Source organism: Rhinoderma darwinii, chromosome 3 (assembly GCF_050947455.1).
Source record: "Rhinoderma darwinii isolate aRhiDar2 chromosome 3, aRhiDar2.hap1, whole genome shotgun sequence".
Lineage (NCBI taxonomy): Eukaryota > Metazoa > Chordata > Amphibia > Anura > Rhinodermatidae > Rhinoderma > Rhinoderma darwinii.
This window is the reverse complement of record NC_134689.1, coordinates 149600256-149621939: the sequence shown is the minus strand read 5'-3', so window position 1 is coordinate 149621939 and position 21684 is coordinate 149600256. Positions and strand designations below refer to the sequence as shown.

General features: G+C 42.4%; 2 protein-coding genes across 2 annotated transcripts in view; one reads left to right on the top strand and one right to left on the bottom strand.

Annotated features, from left to right (window-relative positions):
• Positions 1 to 14794, bottom strand: part of RXYLT1 (ribitol xylosyltransferase 1) — a 36241-nt gene extending 21447 nt beyond the window's left edge. Inside the window, exons 1-4 of the mRNA XM_075856861.1 lie at positions 14610 to 14794; positions 13918 to 14088; positions 11364 to 11466; positions 7024 to 7338 (exon numbers count right to left, since the gene is read on the bottom strand). Of these exons, the coding sequence (XP_075712976.1) occupies positions 7024 to 7338; positions 11364 to 11466; positions 13918 to 14088; positions 14610 to 14760 (740 nt within the window). The 5' untranslated portion in view covers positions 14761 to 14794. The remainder of the gene's footprint in view (positions 1 to 7023; positions 7339 to 11363; positions 11467 to 13917; positions 14089 to 14609) is intronic.
• A 115-nt stretch (positions 14795 to 14909) lies between these two features.
• The window catches only part of HAL (histidine ammonia-lyase), a 43969-nt gene continuing 37194 nt past the window's right edge, over positions 14910 to 21684 (top strand). Inside the window, exon 1 of the mRNA XM_075856859.1 lies at positions 14910 to 15133. The gene's annotated coding sequence lies outside the window, so the exon portion shown is untranslated. The remainder of the gene's footprint in view (positions 15134 to 21684) is intronic.

The following is a 21684-nucleotide window of genomic DNA, read 5'->3' as shown; positions in this document are numbered from 1 at the left end:
TTAGCCTTGCAACACTATGACTTCACTATCCAGAACAAAAAGGGCAGTGGGCATGGCATCGCAGATAGGTTATTGCGCCAGGGGGAAGCTGCGGAGATCGGCTTGGGATATTGATGGCTATATCAATGATCCAATGCCATGTCTTAAGGGGGAGGTGTGGTGTTCTAGGTAAAATCAAAAAATTTGATTAATTGCTCAGTTCATAACCCCATCAGACACAGAAAAAGCATTGTTTTTTTTCTAAAGAAATGCATATCTTTGACCATCAAAGGATGTCCACTGTCAGACAACTGCTTAATCGGCCCTTTCCTCAACAAGGTGCCAGAAGTATTGATTAAGTGTTTTCTCACTAGGGCCTGTATCTAGCATGAGATAACATTCACACCCATTGTTGGAGGTAATTACCCACACATCCTGACTAGGTATAAAAAGTTACACAACAGGTATTACATTTGCATGTCTGCCATGCGGACCTGGGGAAACGTGACAATGGCCTGAGTTCAAAGGAAATATGATTCATCAAGGCAAACCCCATCATAATTGATATTTGTAGTGACCCACGTGGTAGTTATGATCAGGGAAAATAGCCCTCATATAAATATGTCAAATTCACAGCCACTCACCCAGAGGAACTACCCAAAATTAGCTATTGGCTAAAAACATTGGGCTATTATAGTGGTGTTTGATATGTCCTGGTTGGTAAAGGTATGCACAGTTGAATGCAGGTAGTATTATATTTCTAGGAGATTCCGGCTAGAACACGTGACCGTTTTTGGATTTCTCAATAAAAATATAACACGATAAGGGGAGGAGTACGCTTCATTATCATATGAACAGCCTCCTCTCTGCAATATCACCAGCCAGTGGACTGGAGGGAAACAATGGGTTTAAAATGCCAGGAAGAAAGGCCCAGAGTCAGTCGTTGGGAATCCACATCTCGCTTGGAGTGACAGGATCTGACTGCTGTACATCAGTAAGCTTTTTTTTTGTCCCTTTTATTTTCATGAACGGTTTGTATATTTAGTATTGCAATAACGTGTATTAAAGGGTATATTAAGGGGTTTTCCAGCCAGTAAAAATTGATGGCCTATCCTCAGCATAGGCCATCAATAGCTGATCGTTCAGGGTTTGACTCCCGGAACCCCTGGCTGATCAGATATTTTGAAGGGGGTGCAGCTCTTGTACAAGCGCTGCTTCCCCTTTATTTCTACTTGCTCACACCTTGTAGCAGCGATTCACAGGTATTGCAGCCTTCTCCCATTGAAGTGAGAAGCAGACAATTCACAGTGAGCAAGTAGAAACGAAGGGAAAGCACCCCCTTCAGAACAGCTGATCGGCGGGGGTCCCAGGAGTCGGACCCCGACCAATTAGCTATTGATGGCCTATCCTGAGGATAGGCCATCAATTTTTACTAGCTGGAAAACCACCTTCAAATTTGAAATATTAATAAATCTCTTCCTTGTAGTCTTGCAGAGCTTAATCTTTCATGGTGAAGAACGTTACCTGTATTAATTTAGAGTATTTTATGTTCCAATAAGGTAACCTGTGTTATTGAGACGAACTAGTGTTAAGGGAATATTTGCCTGGATAAGTATAGGTGGTGGTAGCATACTGTGGTATAAAATATTGGGATTGTTGGGAACCTATGTGAGTAATTTAGCATAATCCAGTCATCTAGAGTAGGTGGGCGTGGATTTATGTGGTAAATTAATAAACTCAGTGTAATTCACCCCTGTGACGTGACCCGAGCAGAGCAATTGTCACAATGAGCTTTTAAAATTCCTTGAGGAATGATGGAGAAACATTGTAGTCAAATTGATTGTGTGGTACAGGTAGAACAACATATAGCAGTTATCAAAATCCTCCTCCACCCCACACACTTAAAGAGGCTCTGTCACCAGATTTTGCAACCCCTATCTGCTATTGCAGCAGATAGGCGCTGCAATGTAGATAAGAGTAACGTTTTTATTTTTAAAAAATGAGCATTTTTGGCCAAGTTATGACCATTTTTATATTTATGCAAATGAGGCTTGCAAAAGTACAACTGGGCGTGGCGTGTTGAAAAGTAAAAGTCCAAGTGGGCGTGTATTAGGTGCATACATCGGGGCGTTTTTAATACTTTTACTAGCTGGGCGTTCTGATGAGAAGTATCATCCACTTCTCTTCAGAACGCCCAGCTTCTGGTAGTGCAGACACACAGCGTGTTCTCGAGAGATCACGCTGTGTAGTCACTCACAGGTCCTGCATCGTGTCAGACGCGCGAGGACACCGGCACCAGAGGCTACAGTTGATTCTGCAGCAGCATCGGCGTTTGCAGGTAAGTAGCTACATCGACTTACCTGCTAACGCTGATGCTGCTGCAGAATCATCTGTAGCCTCTGGTGCCGGTGTCCTCGCTCGTCTGACACGATGCAGGACCTGTGAGTGACGTCACAGCGTGATCAGGCAGAAGCTGGGCGTTCTGAAGAGAAGTGGATGATACTTCTCATCAGAACGCCCAGCTAGTAAAAGTAGTAAACACGCCCCGATGTACGCACATAATACACGCCCAGATGTACTTTTACTTTTCAACACGCCCAGTTGTACTTTTGCAAGCCTCATTTGCATAAATATAAAAATGGTCATAACTTGGCCAAAAATGCTCGTTTTTAAAAATAAAAACGTTACTGTAATCTACATTGCAGCGCCGATCTGCTGCAATAGCAGATAGGGGTTGCAAAATCTGGTGACAGAGCCTCTTTAATGACACCAGTCAGTGTTAAGCAGCTACAGGCGAAAGCTGCAGAGCATAAGGTCTCCCATACACGAGCGTGTTCGGTCCGTGATATACGGTCCGTATGTCTGTCACATTTCCCCGGACCGAACACACTCCTAGCATCATAGTTATCTCAAGCTCTTGTTGATGTAGACACTTCTGGTATAAATGAACATTGCACAGCTTGATCTATTATGTTTACCGGTACATTGTTTTTGTGTGTAAAGCTCAACTTATATGTGGGGTTTAAGCGTAAATGTATGATTTAGTACTCTTTTTTTAAAATAATTCTTGTTTGTCATAAAGTTATGTAATGGGGAACATGGCTGTTAACAGCACGCCATGACAGCTGCAATCGTAATGTTGTCTGCTTCACTCACCTTCCAAGGTGTGTAATCCCTGCATTTTATAAATTGTTTTTCTGAAATTTCCAATTCAGAACTACATTTTTGGTTTCTCTAGTTCTGGTGCTTTTATGAAGATATGTGCATGTAAACATAGGTATAAGTGGTATGTATGCACATATTGAACTTATTTTTAAGGAGGCGTTGTGCGTCTACATTTTTTGCTTGGGTCACACTTTTAGCCACAAATGTGAATTTTTATGCGTAAAAAATTACAGTTGACACAAAAGTGAATTAGAGTTGTCACGTTACCAGAAATTTGACTTCAAAACCGATACTTTGTGTAGTTTTGCGATCCTTGATACCAAAACGATACTTTGCCAACAATAATAATAAAATAAAGTTCTCCATTTTCTGATGTAAGGCACGTGGTGTGATGAATTTTGAACCTCCATGTGCCTCACATTAATAGTAATTAGTAATAGTAATTAACCCCATCATGTTTCTCAGTCATAATGGACAACATTGGGTTAATGTGTGAGGTACATGGGGTTAATTACTATTAATGTGAGGCACATGGAGGTACTAAATTCATAACACCTCGTGCCTCACATTAATAAGTGAAAGAAACAGGTTTTATTTTATTTAACAGCGTAAACATCATAAATGACGCTATAAACTTGTTGTGCAGGTTATTACGGTCACGACAATACCGAATGTGTATTTTATGTATTGACTTATTTTCATGCTTATTGTAAAAAAAATTGCTGTTTTTTGGTTTAGTTATCTTTCTTAATTTATTACTTAATTATTTTTTTCACTTTTTTTATTTTTAAACTTTAAAAAGGTAACTAAACGTTCAAACTTCTGAGATGTCACAGTGACATGTCAGAAGTTTTGATTGGTGGGGGTCCGAGCATTCAGACCTTAACCAATCGCTAAAACGAAGCGGCAGAAGCGCTCGTGTGAGCGCTTAGTTTCTGTTTGGCTTTTTCCGGAGTCGAGCCCATACTCCACTACATCGATTTCCGGAAAAAGCTGAACAGAAACTAAGCGGCTAAGTGCACCACTGCCGCTTCGTTTTATCGAGTGCTCGGACCCCCACCAATCAAAACTTCTGACAGGTCACTATGACACGTCAGAAGTTTGTTGAACATTTAGTTACACTTTTAATGTACTGGCATACATCTATATGCCAGTACATTAGCCTGTGTGTACTGATCGTACACAGGCAGTTGTTAGGACAAGGGATGTCACGATAACAGAATTTTGACTTCGATACCAATACTCTGTGTAGTATTGCGATTTCGATACCAAAACGATACTTTGCCAACAGTAATAAAAAAAAAAAAAAGTTCTTCCATTTTCTTGTGAGGCGCGAGGGGATGATGAATTATGCCTCACATTAATAGTAATTACCCCATTATGTTTCTCAGTCACAATGGGTTAATGTGTGAGGTACATGATGGGGTTAATTACTATTAATCTGAGGCACATGGAGGTTAAATTCATCACACCTCGTACCTTACATTAATAAGTGAAGTTTTTATTTGACTTTGATAGCGTACACATCATAAATGACGCAAATAAAATTGTTGTGCAGATTATTACGGCCGCGCCAATACCGAATGTGTATGTTTTATGTATTGAGACTTATTTTAAATGTTTATTGTAAAAAAAGGTTTATGTGTATCTTTTTAAATGTAATATTAGTTTGTTTTTACTTTTAAACTTTAATATACTGGCATATAGCAGAATATCTATCTGTGCCCTAACAGGAAATATGGTAAGACAGCCCTGGGGTCCTTCAATAGACCCTGGGCTGTCAGGCCATATGTATGGTATGTCCCTCAATCATGTCACAGGGATTTCTGTGATCCCTTCTCATTTTCTCCTGAATGCTGCAGTCAGCTATGATCGCAGCATTCAGGGGAATAACGGCAGAGATGAGGTTTCTCTGACCTCCGCCGTTATAGAGCGGGGCTGCGGATGTGTAATACAGTCATTGCCCCGCTCCTGACATTAAGAGCGCGCGCTGTCAGCATGAGGTGATGCGGCCGGCGCTGCACTAATGATCAGCGCAGGCACTGAACACAGAACATGGGGGTGTTTTGCAGTGCGCCCGCCATGTTCGGTTTTCAGTGCCGCCACTCAATAGTGCAGCGCTGGCCGCATTGTATCATCCGGACAGAGCGCACTTGTCAGGACTCAAGAGCGGGGCAATGGCTGTATTACACAGCTGCAGCTCCACTCTCATACATTCATGTATTACTATACTAAGCTGAGCGGCCGCACAGCTAAGTATCGAAATACATGAAATAACGGTATCGAACCGTTTGGGGGTGCACAGTATCGACGTTTTGATGCATCGTGCATCCCTAGTTAGGGCATTCTTTGGTATGTCCTAACAGGAAATATGGTCTGACAGCCCTGGGGTCCTTCAATGGACCCATGGCTGTCTGCCCATATATTGTATGTCCCTCGATCACGTCACAGGGATTCCCTGAGTCGATGCCGTCACAAGGATTCCCTGAAACACGATCCAAGGCGCATCCCCCTTGTCATATTCTCCTTGAATGCAGCGGTCAGCTTTGATCGCAGCATTCAAGGGAATAGCAACGGAGATCAGCGGATTCTCTGATCTCCGCAGTTAGAGCAGGGCTGTGGCTGTGCAATACAGCCATTGGCCCGCTCTTGACTAGTGTGCGCACGTGGTCAGCACGATGCGAAGCGGCCGGCGCTGCACTAATGAGCGGCAACGGCCTTGAAGACAGAACATGGGGGTGTTTTGCAGTGCGCCCGCCATGTTCTCTGTCTTCACTGCCGGCGCTCATTAGTGCAGCGCCGGCTGCATCACCTCATGCTGGCTGCGCACACTGGAGCACGGCAATGGCTATCACACAGCCGCAGTCCCGCTCTGACCACATTTATGTGTTACAATACTGAGATTCGTATCGAAATACAAGAATTAACGGTATTGAACCGTTTGAGGGTGCACAGCATCGAAATAGTATCGATATTTCGATGCATCGTGCAACCCTAAAGTGCATTTTACATCTTACTGAAAAATCTCATCTTATTCATGGTGTCGATTGTTTTTCATCAAGTAATAAAATAAATTCTGACTTACAGACTATAAAACATATGAGCCTGACAACTAATTATATATACACACACACACACACACACACACACACACACACACACACACACACACACACACACAATAAATCTTGCAGCATGAAAAAACTGATTTATTCAGGCCAACTTATAGCGGTGCAACGTTTCAGTCCAACATTAGGATTTTTTTCAAGCTTTCATGCTTGAAAAAAGTCCTAATGTTGGACTGAAACATTGCACTGTAATATGTTGGCCTGAATAAATCACCGTTTTTTCATCCATCCTGTTGGGAGTGCTGCAAGATTTATTTTGCTTGAATATTGATACAGTCCTTGGATCTGGACTGCTTGCTGGCACCCGTTCACATATGTAAGCTTTCTCTTACCGAGATTGAGTGCTACGTGTGTGTGTGTGTGTGTGTGTGTGTGTGTGTGTGTGTGTGTGTGTGTGTGTGTGTGTATGTGTATGTATACATATATATATATTTTTTTTTTTATATATATATATATATATAAAAATTTTCAAGGATTAAGGAAGTTTTACATAAAATATTTACTACTACGGTGAAGCGAAACCTCCCCAAAAGATAACCACTTTATCTAGACCGGATTTCCTGTGACAGACTTTCAGTTCCATCATACACAATACATACTGGCCACCTTCTTTGAGAGCACAGGGTAGTTTTTTTTTCAATCCAATTTTGGGTGATTGTCTTGAGGAGGTTCCACTGTATTTTGTGTTAAACATTATCCATTCAACTTTTCTATAAGATGTCCTGTAAGAGTAAAAAGATTAAAAACTTACGTTGCAACTCCTAGGGGCCACTGGTAAACATCTTGGTCATTAATCCAAGTACTGTCATAGACAAGGAAGAGAACCTCCACAAACCCTCCATTCTTCTTCAAATAGGGAAGGATCCAGTTATTACTGCACTGCTCACTTCCAAGCAGCACTACAGCAACGTGTCGGAGTTTATGGTTTTCAACCAGAGTCTGTGTGTATTGAAGCCATTGAGTGGCAAAATAAATCTTTGTTTCTTCTCTGCCATTGAGAACAAGAACTACATTCTGGGCTTCCACAGAGAAGTAACCTGGAACCACTGCAGGGCCGGTGATAAATCTAGACAGGGAAAGTGGGTGAAGCAAAATATTAAACCAATATATTAAAGTTTCAAAGCATGATGCTAATGAAAATATTACTTCCACCGCCGCCAGACCAACGACGATCATTGTGGAATGAAAAGTTGCCCAAAACCTGCTTAAAAAATTTTAGTAAAACTACATAAGACTGGACAACCCTGATAACATTTGCTAAAACAAACACAAAAATAATAGCAACACTTATGATATTCTCTTAGGTCTTTATTTATAAAACCATCAACATTTTCCTGCAGACATTGATAATGCACGCCCTCCCTTTTTTCAGTCCAAAACATGTGTACAACAAGTGGTGGGGCTTGGGATCTCTTGGTTTTGGCTATGAGCCTCTCAACACTTCCCGGATATGGAGACCCAGCAATACCATGCCCTTCCTACCTTCCCTACTGAAACTAAACTGAACATAGATTACCAGGAGGGGAATGTCAACTTTTTATCCACCGTACACTGCTGCTTGTTAAAACACCTGATGTTCCGTAACCTGTCAAAAAAAAATTATATGTTTTCTGTACGATATCTGGAGAGTATCCTAATTAATAGGACCCATGCACCATACTCTCTGGGCATCGTGTGAATTTACCCTTACACAGTGTCATGCATTGCGTTTTTTAGGCTGGATTTTGGGGCATAAGCCACTCTGTTTACACGAAGTCTCAGCACGACGACGCAGGTTTGACACGGTTTGGAGTAAATAGTGCGATGTATGAACACAGCCTTAAAGGGAATGTGTTGCCAGAAAAACATGTTTTTTTTTTTTTAATTAAACATTTAGTGTGTAGGTGATTAAACATTGTTCAAATTTTTTTTATTTTTTTCACGAGTCAGGAAATATTATAAATTCTAATTTATAATATTTCCCATTGCTGGTCACTAGATGGAGCTATTCCCAAAATTGCAGCATTGCATGTGGTAAAGCAACCACATTGCTTTATGCTGCAAAATTGGGTAAAAAGCCCTCGCTCTAGTGAGCTCTCAGCATTCCCCCCTCCTTTATCCTGGCTAGTGCCGGGATAAACGAGGGGTTTGAACGGTCTAACCTACTACACTGTGTGTCGCCATTTTTTGAGCTAACACACAGTGTAGAAGGTTAACATACAATAGTAAACGTACACAAACACGAACATACATTGAAATCTCTTACCTGCTCCTGCCGCCGCGGCTCCCTCCGGCCCGTCCGCTCCGTCTGCTGCCGCTGGTCCAAGTGCACAAGTCCGGAAGCCGCGACCGGAAGTAGTAATCTTACTGTCCGGCCGCGACTTCCGGTCCACAGGAAAATGGCGCCGGACGGCGCCAATTTCAAATTGGACTGTGTGGGAGCGGCGCATGCGCAGTTCCCACACAGACGGCGTACACAGAAGTGGATGGGACGGGAGCCGTTCGCAGTCCCTATGGGACTGTGGCTGCCGTATTCCATGTCTGTATGTGTCGTTAATCGACACATACAGAAATGGAACAAAAAATGGCTTCCCCCATAGGGAAGAAAAAGTGTAAAAATAAGAAAAAGTAAAACACAAACACACAAATATAAACGTTTTTAATAAAGCACTAACATCTTTAACATATGAAAAATAAATTTGTGATGACACTGTTCCTTTAAAGGTGATGTTACTCGACCCGAGTAAACGAGCGACGATCAATGAGACAGCAGGTTGATCCGCAGTCTTTTGCCCCTTTTACAAGAGCTAGTATGGGGACGAGCGCTCGTACTCCGATTGACCATCCCCATACATTTCCATCATGTCGGCAGCAAGTCTCCCTGTTTACACAGGTAGATGTGCTGCAGACAACGATAATAGTTTAGGCTTCATTCACATCTGCGTCAGGGCAACGCTCCGACGTTCTGTCAGGGCTTTCCGTTGGAACGGAGCCCTGACTGACAAACGGAAGCCATAGGTTTCCATTTGTGTCAGTCAGGGTCCCGTTCTGACGGAACGGGACCCTGGCGCTTATGTGAACTAAGCCTTAGGCATTTAAAACGATGCAAACAGCCGATGAATGAGCGTTTGCTCGTTCATCGGCTGATCGCTGCGCGGTCTACACAGGGCAAGGATTGGGAATGAGCATTCTATGAACGCTCATTTGCCCAATAATTGGCCGTTGTAAAAGGGCCTTAAGGCTTAGTTCACATGGCATATTTTACAGACTAAAAAAAATAAGGCTGATTGAGAGAAAACTGCCTCTGAAATCCAGGCATTTTACCAGCTGATTTTCAAAGCGTTTTTTTTTTTTTTAAGCATATTTTAGGCGTATTTACAGGATGTTTTTTGAAGTGTCAATGGGAAAGCCTTCAATAGAAAAAAATGTCTTTAGTAAAATGCTTAAAGGAACAGTGTTACCACAATTTTTTTTTTTAATATGTTAAAGATGTTAGTGCTTTGTTAAAAACGTTTGGATTAATTTGTGTGTTACTTTTTCTTATTTTTACACTTTTTCTTCCCTATGGGGGCTGCCATTTTTTTTTCCATTTCTGTATGTGTCGATTAACGACACATACAGACATGGAATACGGCAGCCACAGTCCCATAGGGACTGCGAACGGGTCCCGTCCCATCCACTTCTGTGTACGCCGTCTGTATGGGAACTGCGCATGCGCCGCCCCCACACAGTCCAATTTGAAATGCGCGCCGTCCGGCGCCATTTTCCTGTGGACCGGAAGTCGCGGCCGGACAGTAAGATTACTACTTCCGGTCGCGGCTTCCGGACTTGTGCACTTGGACCAGCGGCAGCAGACGGAGCGGACGGGCCGGAGGGAGCGGCGGCGACTTGAGCAGGTAAGAGATTTCTATGTATGTTCGTGTTTCAGTGTATTTTACTACTGTATGTAAACCTTCTACACTGTGTGTTAGCTCAAAAAATGGCGACACACAGTGTAGGAGCTTAGACCGTTCAAACCCCTCGTTTATCCCGGCACTAGCCAGGATAAAGGAGGGGGGGATTCTCAGAGCTCACTAGAGCAAGTGCTTTTTACCCAATTTTTCAGCAAAAAGCAATGTGGTTGCTTTACCACATGCAATGCTGCAATTTTGGGAATAGCTCCATCTAGTGACCAGCAATGGGAAATATTATAAATTAGAATCTAATTTATAATATTTCCTGACTCGTGAAGAAAATAAAAAAAATGTGAACAATGTTTAAACACCTACACACTAAATGTTTAATTAAAAAAATAAAAAAAATACATGTTTTGCTGGCAACACATTCCCTTTAAGGAAGGGACAGATCACATTTACAAAAAAAAAAAATGTACACTGTTTTCTAAATTAGCGGTGTAAAAATACACCTCGTATAAACTACACAGCATATTTCACACTGAAATCAATGGGAAGTGGTTTGCAAGCGTATTTGTGCGCACTATACAAAAGTTTTGTCTTGGCCCCCATTCTTGATATACTTGCGGGCCCCACATTTATCAGACATCTCCTTGCCATTTCCATTACAAGGGTTATTCAAGATAAAGGGTGATCTTATTAAATAAAATCTTTGTCATGGCTGTTGTACCTGTAGACTCCATATAATGCGCCAAGATCTAATGAAATTATAGGCAAGTGTACCACATTGTATGAAAAATCTGCACAGTTTGCCCACAATGGGGCTACTTCAGATTTCACATTGTCTTTTTGTATTCAAGGGAGATATGCATATATTGTGCTGGGAACACAAACACTCGAAACCATTATCTTCACATGCAAATATATACTGGGATCCTGCACGTTTCCTGTGCTTTGTCAATCCCACTGTCGGCAGCACTGCCATCTTTACAGATACACATGTAAACACTAGAGACAAGACATGAACCAGCTTGTGTGCATGAGATTTTTTAAGTTTTGTTCACCATAATGTAAAATCTGTCTGTGGAGGTAAATTTATTTAGTGGTCAAGGGCACAGCCAGCCCCAGAGTAAATGCATATCATGGTCTGTAACAATACCTAGCTAGGTTTCACAGACCATAGTACAGTGTCCTACTGAGATGTATTAGTGTCACATACCGGATGTTGGTTCTTCCAGTTTTGAGCTTGCCCTCCCTCCAATGAGCAGTATCATCAACCGGTTCAAGTGGTCCTTCCAATATATGCTGCCACAAGTAATGCCCTTAAGAAAAAAAACAAAACGCGAACTATAGATTACATTTTAATAGAAAGTCTGTAGCTGTTGCTCTAAGCTGGGTCTGGTTCCAGAAGTACCTGTTAAAGAGTATAAAGGAAATGCCTCAGATTCATATTTAAATGGGTTCTCCACTTTGGACAATGCCTACTTGTGATAGGGGTCTCTTGACAATAAGCAGATCACAAGGTATCCCCCTGCTGGGACCCCCAACGATCAGCTGTAGTCTGTGAGGAAACCGGGCAGTAAGCGGTCGGTTTCCCTGCAGCGCCACTAGAGGGGAAAACTAAGCATTACACAGTGCCCATTCAAATGGAAGGGTTGTAGGTGTAATGCCCAACAGAATAGGTCCTACAGAGTAAGAGATGTTCTTTGTAACCACTCTAGCTAAGAAACAAGAATCCTGAACAGGGGATGCCTCTCTATTAAACCAGAATTCGCTGAAAGGGTGTATGTAAATGGCCCTTCTAAATGGGACAACCCCTTGGCGACATGTCACGTAACTGTACGTGACAGGCGCCAAATGGGGGAGTATGGAGCGCACTCACAGGCTGAGTGCGCTCCTTACAGAATGGGTGTCAGCTGTATGTTACAGCTGACACCCCACTGCATCGGTCGGAATCTAAGAGCACTTAGATTCCAGCCGTTTAACCACTTAGATTCCGCGGTCAATAGCGACTGCAGCATCTAAGCTGTTAAAATAAGGGAGCAGACCCCTCTGACGTGCCATCGCCCCCCTCCCCGCAATCGCTGGTGCAGATTGTCATTATGGTAGGCTGGGGGCCTAATGAAGGTCTGCTATCTTTGTACTACTATGAAGCCCTCGGGCAGGGCTTCATAGGAGACTGTCAGTATAACGATATGCTGCAATACATTAGTATTGCAGTACATCATGCAAGCGATCCAACAATTGCTGGCACAAGTCCCCTGGGGGGGGGGGGGGGGGGATGTACAAAAAAGATAAATACGGTTAAAGTTTTTTTAAGGTACAAAAAGTTATGGCTCTCAGAACGTGGCAACAAAAAATATTATAGTAGTTTTTTTCTTTATAAAAGTGGTAAAATATGAAGAAAAATACCCTGTAAATTTGGTATCGCTGCAATGGTATCGAACCGTAGAATAAATTTAACATGTCGTTTTTAATCAGACGATGTACGTTGTAAATACGAAACACAAAAAACACCAAAAGGTGGAGTCACTTTTTCTCCCATTAAAACCCACAAATATTTTTTTTCCGTTTCCCATTACATTACATGGCACATTAAAGAGGCTCAGTCACCAGATTATAAATGCTCCATCTCCTACATAATCTGATCGGCGCTGTAATCTAGATAAGTGGTTTTTATTTTGAAAACGATCAATTTTGAGCAAGTTATGAACAATTTTAGATTTATGCTAATTCGTTTCTTAATAGACAACTGGACGTTTTTTTAACCTTTTACCAACTGGGTGTTGTAAAGTCAAGTGTATGACGCTGACTAATCAGTGTCCTACACTTCTCATTGTTCTAGCCCAGCTCCTTCCACTGCACACACAGCGTGATCTCGCGAGATCACGCTGTGCTGTGTAAGTCCCCCAGAAACTTTACCGAAGTGTCGGGAGTGTGAACAGACATCACATCCTGGCTGGAGGGGATGTCTACTCACTCTCAAGACACTTCGGTAAAGCTAATGTGTGAGTAAGTGACAGCACAGCGTGATCTCGCTGTGCTGGGAGTACAGCTAATCATGAATGTAGAGAAGTGTATGACTCTGAATGGTCACTGATTGGTCAGCGTCATACACTTCTCTTCACAACGCCCAGTTGGTCAAAAGTTCAAAACTGCCCAGTTGTCTATTAAGAAAGTCATTAGCATAAAATTGCTCATAACTTGCTAAAAAATTATCATTTTTTCAAAATAAAAACCACTGCTATTTACATTACAGCGCCGATCAGATTATGTAGGAGATAGGGCATTTATAATCTGGTGACAGAGCCGCTTTAAATAATGCTGCAAAAAAAAACACAACTTGTCCCGCAAAAAACAAGCCCTACAGCTAGGTCAACAAATAAGTTTGGGTTTTTGGAAGAAAAAAAAAAAAAAAAGAAGAAAATCGGAAAAATGGCTGCGTCTCCAAAGGGTTAAGGATAGTTCTGACTGCTACTTTTCTAAAGAAACCGTTCTAGAAAAACTGCACATCACTACATATATAAAACATCACATTCTATACATGCATATTTATATGAAAACAAGCAACAAATATGACTGGTTCGACATGCTGGGATTATTTAAAGAAACATGGAGAATTATGAAAATGCCACAATTTTCAACCACATTGTGTGAACAGGATTTTTGAAGATCCTCCCTCACTACAACGTAGCAACTGGAAAAACGCATGCCTTGGCATTCAATGTGAACGTACACCAAGTCTCTGCTGTTGATGACCAGCCGTCACTTACCAATAGCAGCCTTGCCCCAGATTTGCACCTGCAGTTCTGGCTGTTCTTGATGGGAGATCTGGTTTAATAGGACTTTCCAGTTTTTCCCAACTTTTTGCGAATGGGAGCCCTTACGTCCCTTTTCATCTTCTTCCCAAGGATTCCATTGTTCGTTTCCAAAATATAGAGACCCTGTCAAGCAAGAGAAGCATTAACGCAGAGAAACTCTACAAGGGAACTGTAGCATTACACAGTGCCCATTAAAACCAGTGGGTGCCAATGTATTACGCGGTTGCACTTAGCAGCGGCTCTTTTGTGCGTTTACATTTTCAGATGTGTAAATTGCAGATGTTTCTCTGTGATTGTCATAGTTGAGAATTAAACTTTTCTATTCTATTCTCTCTGCTCTGGCTATACTGTGGGACCCATGGAAAGAGGAGAACATGTCAACGTTACCATAGGTTACATTGTGTGGATCCTAATCATGATCTGCATCAATGGCCACATCGAAGAAGCAAATAGCGGCTATTGGGAAGTGTACAATGCGGCAGCGGGCAGTTCTACATTTCTTGAATAAGCCAATTTTAAAACATTTCTATTACTGTTGCTTTGTTTTCTATGTTCTTTAAGAATTTGCACACTGGTTAACCCTATATGCCATTTTCCTGGGTCAGTCTGTGCACGACGCTGTCCAGCACTGCAGACACTATTACCTCTGCTGTCTTCTTCCTTTTTGCTGACTACCCTGTGCACACGGGACACCTGGGGCGGTCGGAGGAAGACATTATAAGCGGCATAGAAGGAGAAGACGCCGTACAGGAGCACTAGCACATAGCAGCATAACCTCTTTCGGGTGAATCTCATGCTGCTCCTGTGCCAGCAGTAGTAGCCCCGCCTCTTCCTCGCTTATGTTACGCACGCGCTGATTGGTCGAGGTCTCGCCGTGAGCCGCCGCAGTATAAAGGAGGCGGGCTTCCGGTTAGAGGCAGTACCACGTGTGTCATGAGCCGGCGGTGGGTTGCGAGAGAGACTACGCGGAGAATGGTCGGAGCGCACAGCAGGCTGGGACTGCTAATAGCAGCTGCCGTATGCTAAAGCCACAAGAACCATAGTCTAATTCCCATTCATGTACTATAGATAAAATCTCCTGCGTCCCCTATTCCTTGCGCTTTTATTTTTCTGTGGAGAAGCTACGGATTATTTGGACAGTTGAAATCCGCATGTAAAAGCATTTATTGTACGTGAATCCAGGCTAGGGCTACATTTTCACCTGACATTGTCAGCACTGATTGTATGGTGTCGTTGTTTAGGGACACAACCCGTTGGCACAGGGAATTGGCTTCACCTGTTTGTCAATTTGTTCATACGTTTCCAGGAGGGATAAGGAATGGCACAGTGAGAAAGATTTTTAACGGAGCGGTGATCACGCATGTGCCCTGCCGCGCCAATTAATGTCTATGGGGCTGTTGGAGCAGGGTGCGTTACTCGGCTGGCCCCATAGATATTGAATGCAGCGGCAGGGCACATGCATGACCACCACTCCATTCAAAACCTCTCAACTGCGATTATGCCGTGAGGAGGAACGGGGGTTCGGCACCTCTGTTTCTCGTGATCGGTGGGGTCCCCAGCAATCACATTCATCATCTGTCCTGTGGATAGGTGATAAATATTTGGAAAACCACTTTATTTGCAGTAAACACAATGTGTACTTTACCGTTCTGACGTCCTGTATTAATCCTGCCTCAGTGGTGGATTAAGTAGACCATAGGCCCTGGGCTGTTCCACAAACTTGGGCCCCTCTTCCCCACCGCCACTCTGCCGTGTCTATAGCGAACACCACCTATTTGTGCGATCATTGACAAATGGCTGTTACAATTCCTCTTGTCAAAGGGCTATGTCCCTACATACTGACAGTCTCCAACCAACGCTGACAGTATCACACTGTATAGGGACACATCCTCCTGACAATGAGAATGGTAACACGCATTTGTCTATTAGTCCTGGGTACACAAAGACTTTATGTGGAATAAAAGGATTTCCTACAACAGACATGTCAGGAGAGGAGACAGTTCCTCTATAGATCCAGTGACTCACAAGTGACGTCTTATCTGTTGGGAGTCGTTCTCTTTTCTTCTCTATCTGACACAGACTGATATGGTGACTTCTCCTGATGAGACATCTTTGCTCCTCACTCCTGCAGCCATTTCCAGCCTCTATAGAAACACAAAAATTCAGACACCACGGCCCAGTACCATAAATTAAAGGGGTTGTCCGGGCATGGACCGGTTTTTCATACTGATGACCTATCGATGTGCCCAGACAATCCCTTTTACTCTGACTAATAAATTAGAATGCATATAGACCCCAGACCTTTTAAACTATTGCCATCCCCAGACCCCCCTAAGCAAATACGGACCCCAGAACAAGCACCCGAAACAAATACAGACCCCAGAACAAGCACCGTAAATACAGACCTCGGACCAGACCTTTAAATACAGACCCAACCCCCTAAACTAATAATGACCCCAGACCTGACTCCCTAAACAAATACAGACCCCAGACCAGGTCCCCTAAATACAGACCCCATAAACTAATTCAGACCCCATACCTGACTCTCTAAACTAATACAGAACCTGACCCCCTAAATACAGACCCCCATAAACTAATACAGAGCCCAGGCCAGACCTCATAAATACAGACCCCTAAATACAGACTCCCTAAATATACAGACCCTAGACCTCCTAAATACAAACTCCAGACCTCCTAAATCCAGACCCCCTAAATACAGACCCCTTAAACTAACAGACCCCAGACCAGACCCCCTAAATACAGACCCCTTAAACTAACATACCCCAGACCAGACCCCCTAAATACAGACCCCTTAAACTAACAGACCCCCTAAATACAGATCCCTTAAACTAACAGACCCCCTGAATGCAGAGCCCCTAAATACAGACCCTTGTGGCTCTATCTGAATTCGATCAATTCTCAAGAGAATATATGACAGACCTTAAAAAATCAAGGGTACATGGAGCGGCACTGTGAGATGATTTTTTCATAAACCAGAAAGGTTTATTTAAACTAACAAAGGAAAAATGTTTTACAGGCACATCTAAAAACAAATAACACGCGGCACGCCAAGTAGTTAGCCTTATTTGCAGTGTTGACAATAATGCTTGGTTCACAACACATTTGGCCCATACAAGTAAGACCTGGTTCTCATCACATTATTTTCCTTCAGTCGGAGGAGTCCCAATGTATACCTCCAAAGGGCGGTAGCGACAGCTCCCACTATATAGACATACAGTGGGATTCACCGCCCAAACTCTACTTGATGCAGTACTAACCACATCTCAACTGCAACGTATGAACGAACCCTTAGGCCCCATGCACACAATTGTAGATTTCATCTGTAATTGCAGACCGTAACTACAGTCCGCGATTATGGACCCATTCATTTCTATTGATCACGGACACCTTCCTGTATAGTTGCAGGAAGGAGTCCAGGCCCTAGAAAGCCTCCGCAAAAGATAGGATATGTCCTATCTTTTGCTTTTTACGGACCGTGCTTCCATACTTTAAATGGGCTGAAAATGCGGGTGGCTGTCACAGCAAGGACTGGTACTTGTGTCAGGCAGTTTTATGGTTAACCCCATCCCGTTTTGGCCTTCCTGACAGAGCCTCATTTTTCAAATTTGACGTGTCACTTTATGTGGTAATAACTTTGGAATGCTTTTACCTATCCAAGCGATTCTGAGATTGTTTTCCTGTGACACATTGGACTTTATGTTACTGGCAAAATTTGCTCGATACATTCAGTATATAATTGTGAAAAACACCCAAATTTAGCGAAAAATTGCGAAAATTCGAATTTTTCTAAATTTGAATGTATCTGCTTGTAAGGCAGGCAGTTATACCACACAAAATTGTTGCTAATTAAAGAGGCTCTGTCACCAGTTTATAACTTCCCTATCTTCTACCTAATCTAATAGGTGCTTTAATGTAGATAAGAAATGTTTTGTTTTTTTTGTTAAAAAAAAGTTTATTTTTGACAACGTTATGAGCATTTTAAGTGTTATTCAAATTTGTTCTTAATGCCCAAGTGGGTGTTTTTTTTTACTCTTGACCAAGTGGGGGTAGTAAAGAGAAGTGTATGACGCTGACCAATCAGCGTCATACACTTCTCTTCATTCATGTGGGAGCAAGTGACACTGTACTGTCACTTGCTCTTGTAGTTCCTTCCTTTCTTTTTTGCAGAAATACAATTTTAATCCATTGTTTGTTTGTAACACAGAAAGCTTTACCAGAAATACGCAATTCAATATTTATTGCCCAGATTCTGCAGTTTTTAGAAATATCCCATATGTGGTCCTAGTGTGCTTATGGACTAAAGCACAAGCCTCAGAAGCAAAGGAGCACCTAGAGGATTTTGGGGCCTCCGTTTTATTAGAAAATATTTTAGGCACCATGTCAGGTTTGAAGGGCTCTTGCTGTGCCAAAACAGCTGAAATCCCCCAAAAGTGACCAAATTTGGTAAACTAGACCCCTCAAGGAAATTATCTAGGGGTATAGTGGGCATTTTGACCCCACAGGTTTATTGCAAAAATTATTGGAAGTAGGCCGTGAAAATTAAAATCTACATTCTTTCAAAGAAAATGTAGGTTTAGCTAATTTTTTCTTATTTCCACAATGACTAAAGGAGAAAACTGATGCAACATTTGTAAAGCAATTTCTCCCAAGTAAAACAGTACCCCACATGTGGTCATAAACGACTGTTTGGACACACGGCAGGGCTTAGAAGGGAAAGAGCGCCATTTGGTTTTTGGAGCTCAAATTTAGCAGGAATGGTTTTCGGAGGCCATGTCGCATTTGCAAAGCCCCTAAGGGACCAAAACAGTGAAAAGGCAAAAAAAAGTTACTCCATTTAGGAAACTACACCCCTTAAGGAATTCATCTAGGGGTGTAGTGATAATTTTGACCCCACAGGGGTTTCATAATATTTTATTAGAATTGGGCAGTGAAAATAAAAACATTCCCTTTTCTTCAATAAGATAAATCTTTAGCTCAAAGTTTTTCATTTTCTCAACAAATAAAGAAAAAAAAAGAACCCCAACATTTGTAAAGCAACTTCTCTGGAGTACGGAAATACCCCATATGTGGTCATAAACTGCTGTTTGGGCACATGACAAGGATCAGAAGAGAAGGAGCGGCATTTGGCTTTTGGAGTACAGATTTTGCTGGATTGGTTTCTTGACACCATGTCGCTTTTGCAAAGCCCCAAAGGTACCAGTACAGTGGAAACTCCCCAAAGGTGACTCCATTCATGAAACTACACCCCTTGAAGAATTCATTAAGGGGTGTAAGTGAACATTTTGACCCCACATGTGTTTCATAGATTTTATTAGAATTGGGCAGTGAGAATAAAAAAAAATCCTTTTTCTTCAATAAGATGTAGCTTTAGCTCAAAATTTTTCATTTTCTCAACAAATAAACGGAAAAAAGAACCCCAACATTTGTAAATCAATTTCTCCCGAATATGGCAATACCCCATATGTGGTCATAAACTGCTGTTTCGGCACATCTTAGGGCTCAGAAGGGAAGGAGCACCATTTGGCTTTTGGAGTACTGATTTGGCTGGATTGGTTTCTGGGCGCTATGTCACATTTGCAAAACCCCTGTGGGACCAAAACAGTAGTAAACCCCCAGAAGTGACCCCATTTTGGAAACTACACCCCTTTAAGGTATTCACCTAGGGGTGTAGTGAGCATGTTAACCCCACAGGTGTTTTGCAGAAAATAGTGTGCACTCGATGTTGCAGAGTGAAAATTAGATTTTTTTCCATAGATATGCCAATATATGGTGCCCAGCTTGTGCCACCATAACAAGACTGGTCTCTAATTATTATGCTGTGTTTCCCGGTTTTAGAAACACACTACATGTGGCCCTAATCTTTTGCCTGGATTATCGACAGGGCTCAGGAGTGAAAGAGTACCATGCGAAGTTGAGGCCTAATTTGGCAAATTACACAATATTGGTTCACAATTGCAGAGGCTCTGATGTGAAATAATAACAGAAGCCCCTGACAAGTGACCATATTTTGGAAACAGCACACATTAGGGTTCAGAAGGGAGGGAGTGCCATTTGGCTTTTGGAGCGTGGATTTTGCTTGGTAGTAGTTTTTTTTAGTATTACTGGTATTTCAGTTTAAAATGTGGGGGTACATCAGGGGCATAGTCAGGTGGTATAATAATGGGGTAAAAAAAATTATAAAATAGTCCATAGATGTGTGTTACGCTTTGAAGCAATCCTTTCTGCACAGGCCTGTGTCGCATTGATAAATGGTGTCCTTTCTTATCCCCTTTAGGTCCACACTCCGTACCTTTTCAGTTTGGGGAATTTTACAGGGAAAGTGTTGTCCTGGTATAATACGGGCACCCTCACTTCTAGCAGATATGTTTGGGCCCTCTCCTTTCTGGTTCCCTAATTTTAGGGTCTTGATAATTCGCCTTTTGGAGCCTTAACTTATTCTTCATAGACATAGTGGTATGAGGACTGTTTTTTTGCGGGACGAGCTGTAGTTATTATTGGTACCATTTTGGGGTACATGCAACTTTTTTGATCACTTTTTATCTTTTTTTTAGGAGGCAAGGTGACCAAAAACAGCAATTCTGGCATAGTTTTTTTTAGGGTTTTTTTTTATATAGCGTTCACCACACAACATAAATTACATGTTAACTTTATTCTGTGGGTCAGTAGGATTCCGGCGATACCAAATTTATAGCATTTTTTTATGTCCTACAACTTTATGCACAATAAAATTACTTTTGTAAAAATAATGTATTTTTTCTGTCGCCATGTTGTAAGAACCGTAACGTTTTAACTTGTTTTTTGCGGGACGAGCTATAGTTTTTATAGGTACCATTTTTGGATACATGCGACTTTTTGATCACTTTTTATTTACATTTTTGAAAGACAAAGTGACCCAAAAAACAGCAATTCTGGCAGTATTTTGTAGGTTGTTTTTTTTACGGCGTTCATTGCGCGGGACAAATAACATAATATTTTTATAGTTCAGATCGTTACAGACGCGGCGATACCAGAAATGTATGGTTTTATTATTTTCAATAAATGACTTGATACACTTTTTTTTACACTTTTCTTTAGTCCCACTAGGAGACTTGAAGGTCCAACTGCTTGATTGATCTGATACATTGCACTACCTATGTAGTGCAATATATTAGAACTGTCAGTTGTCCACTGACAGCAAGCCGATCAGGCTCCATCTCCGGTCGGAGCCCAATCGGCTTCCGTAATGGCAGACAGGAGGCCATTGTTAGGCCTCCTGTTGCCATAGTAGCAGTCGGCAGCCATGCCATTGCATGGCAGGGCTGCCGATTTGCTACAAACCACTAAGATGCAGCAATCGCTTTCGATTGCTGCATCTAAGGGGTTAATGGCAGGAATCGGAGCTAGCTCCGGTTCCTGCCGTTACAGCAGGGCGTCCGCTGTAACATCTTGCTGATGGTACCGGAAGCCTTTTAGGCACCGCCCAGACAGGGAGGCCAGTATTAGGCATCCGGTTGCCATTGCAGCCACCAGCAACCCAGCGGTCATGCTGCTGGGGTGCCGATGGCTAAAAACCCCTCACATGCTGCGGTCTCTATTGAACGCAGCATCTGCGGGGTTAATCGGCCAGATCGGAGGCTAGCTCCGGTCCTGGCCGTTACATCAGGGTGCCAGCTGTAACACACTGCTGGCACCCGGTGGTGATAGTGCGGGCTCAGCTCG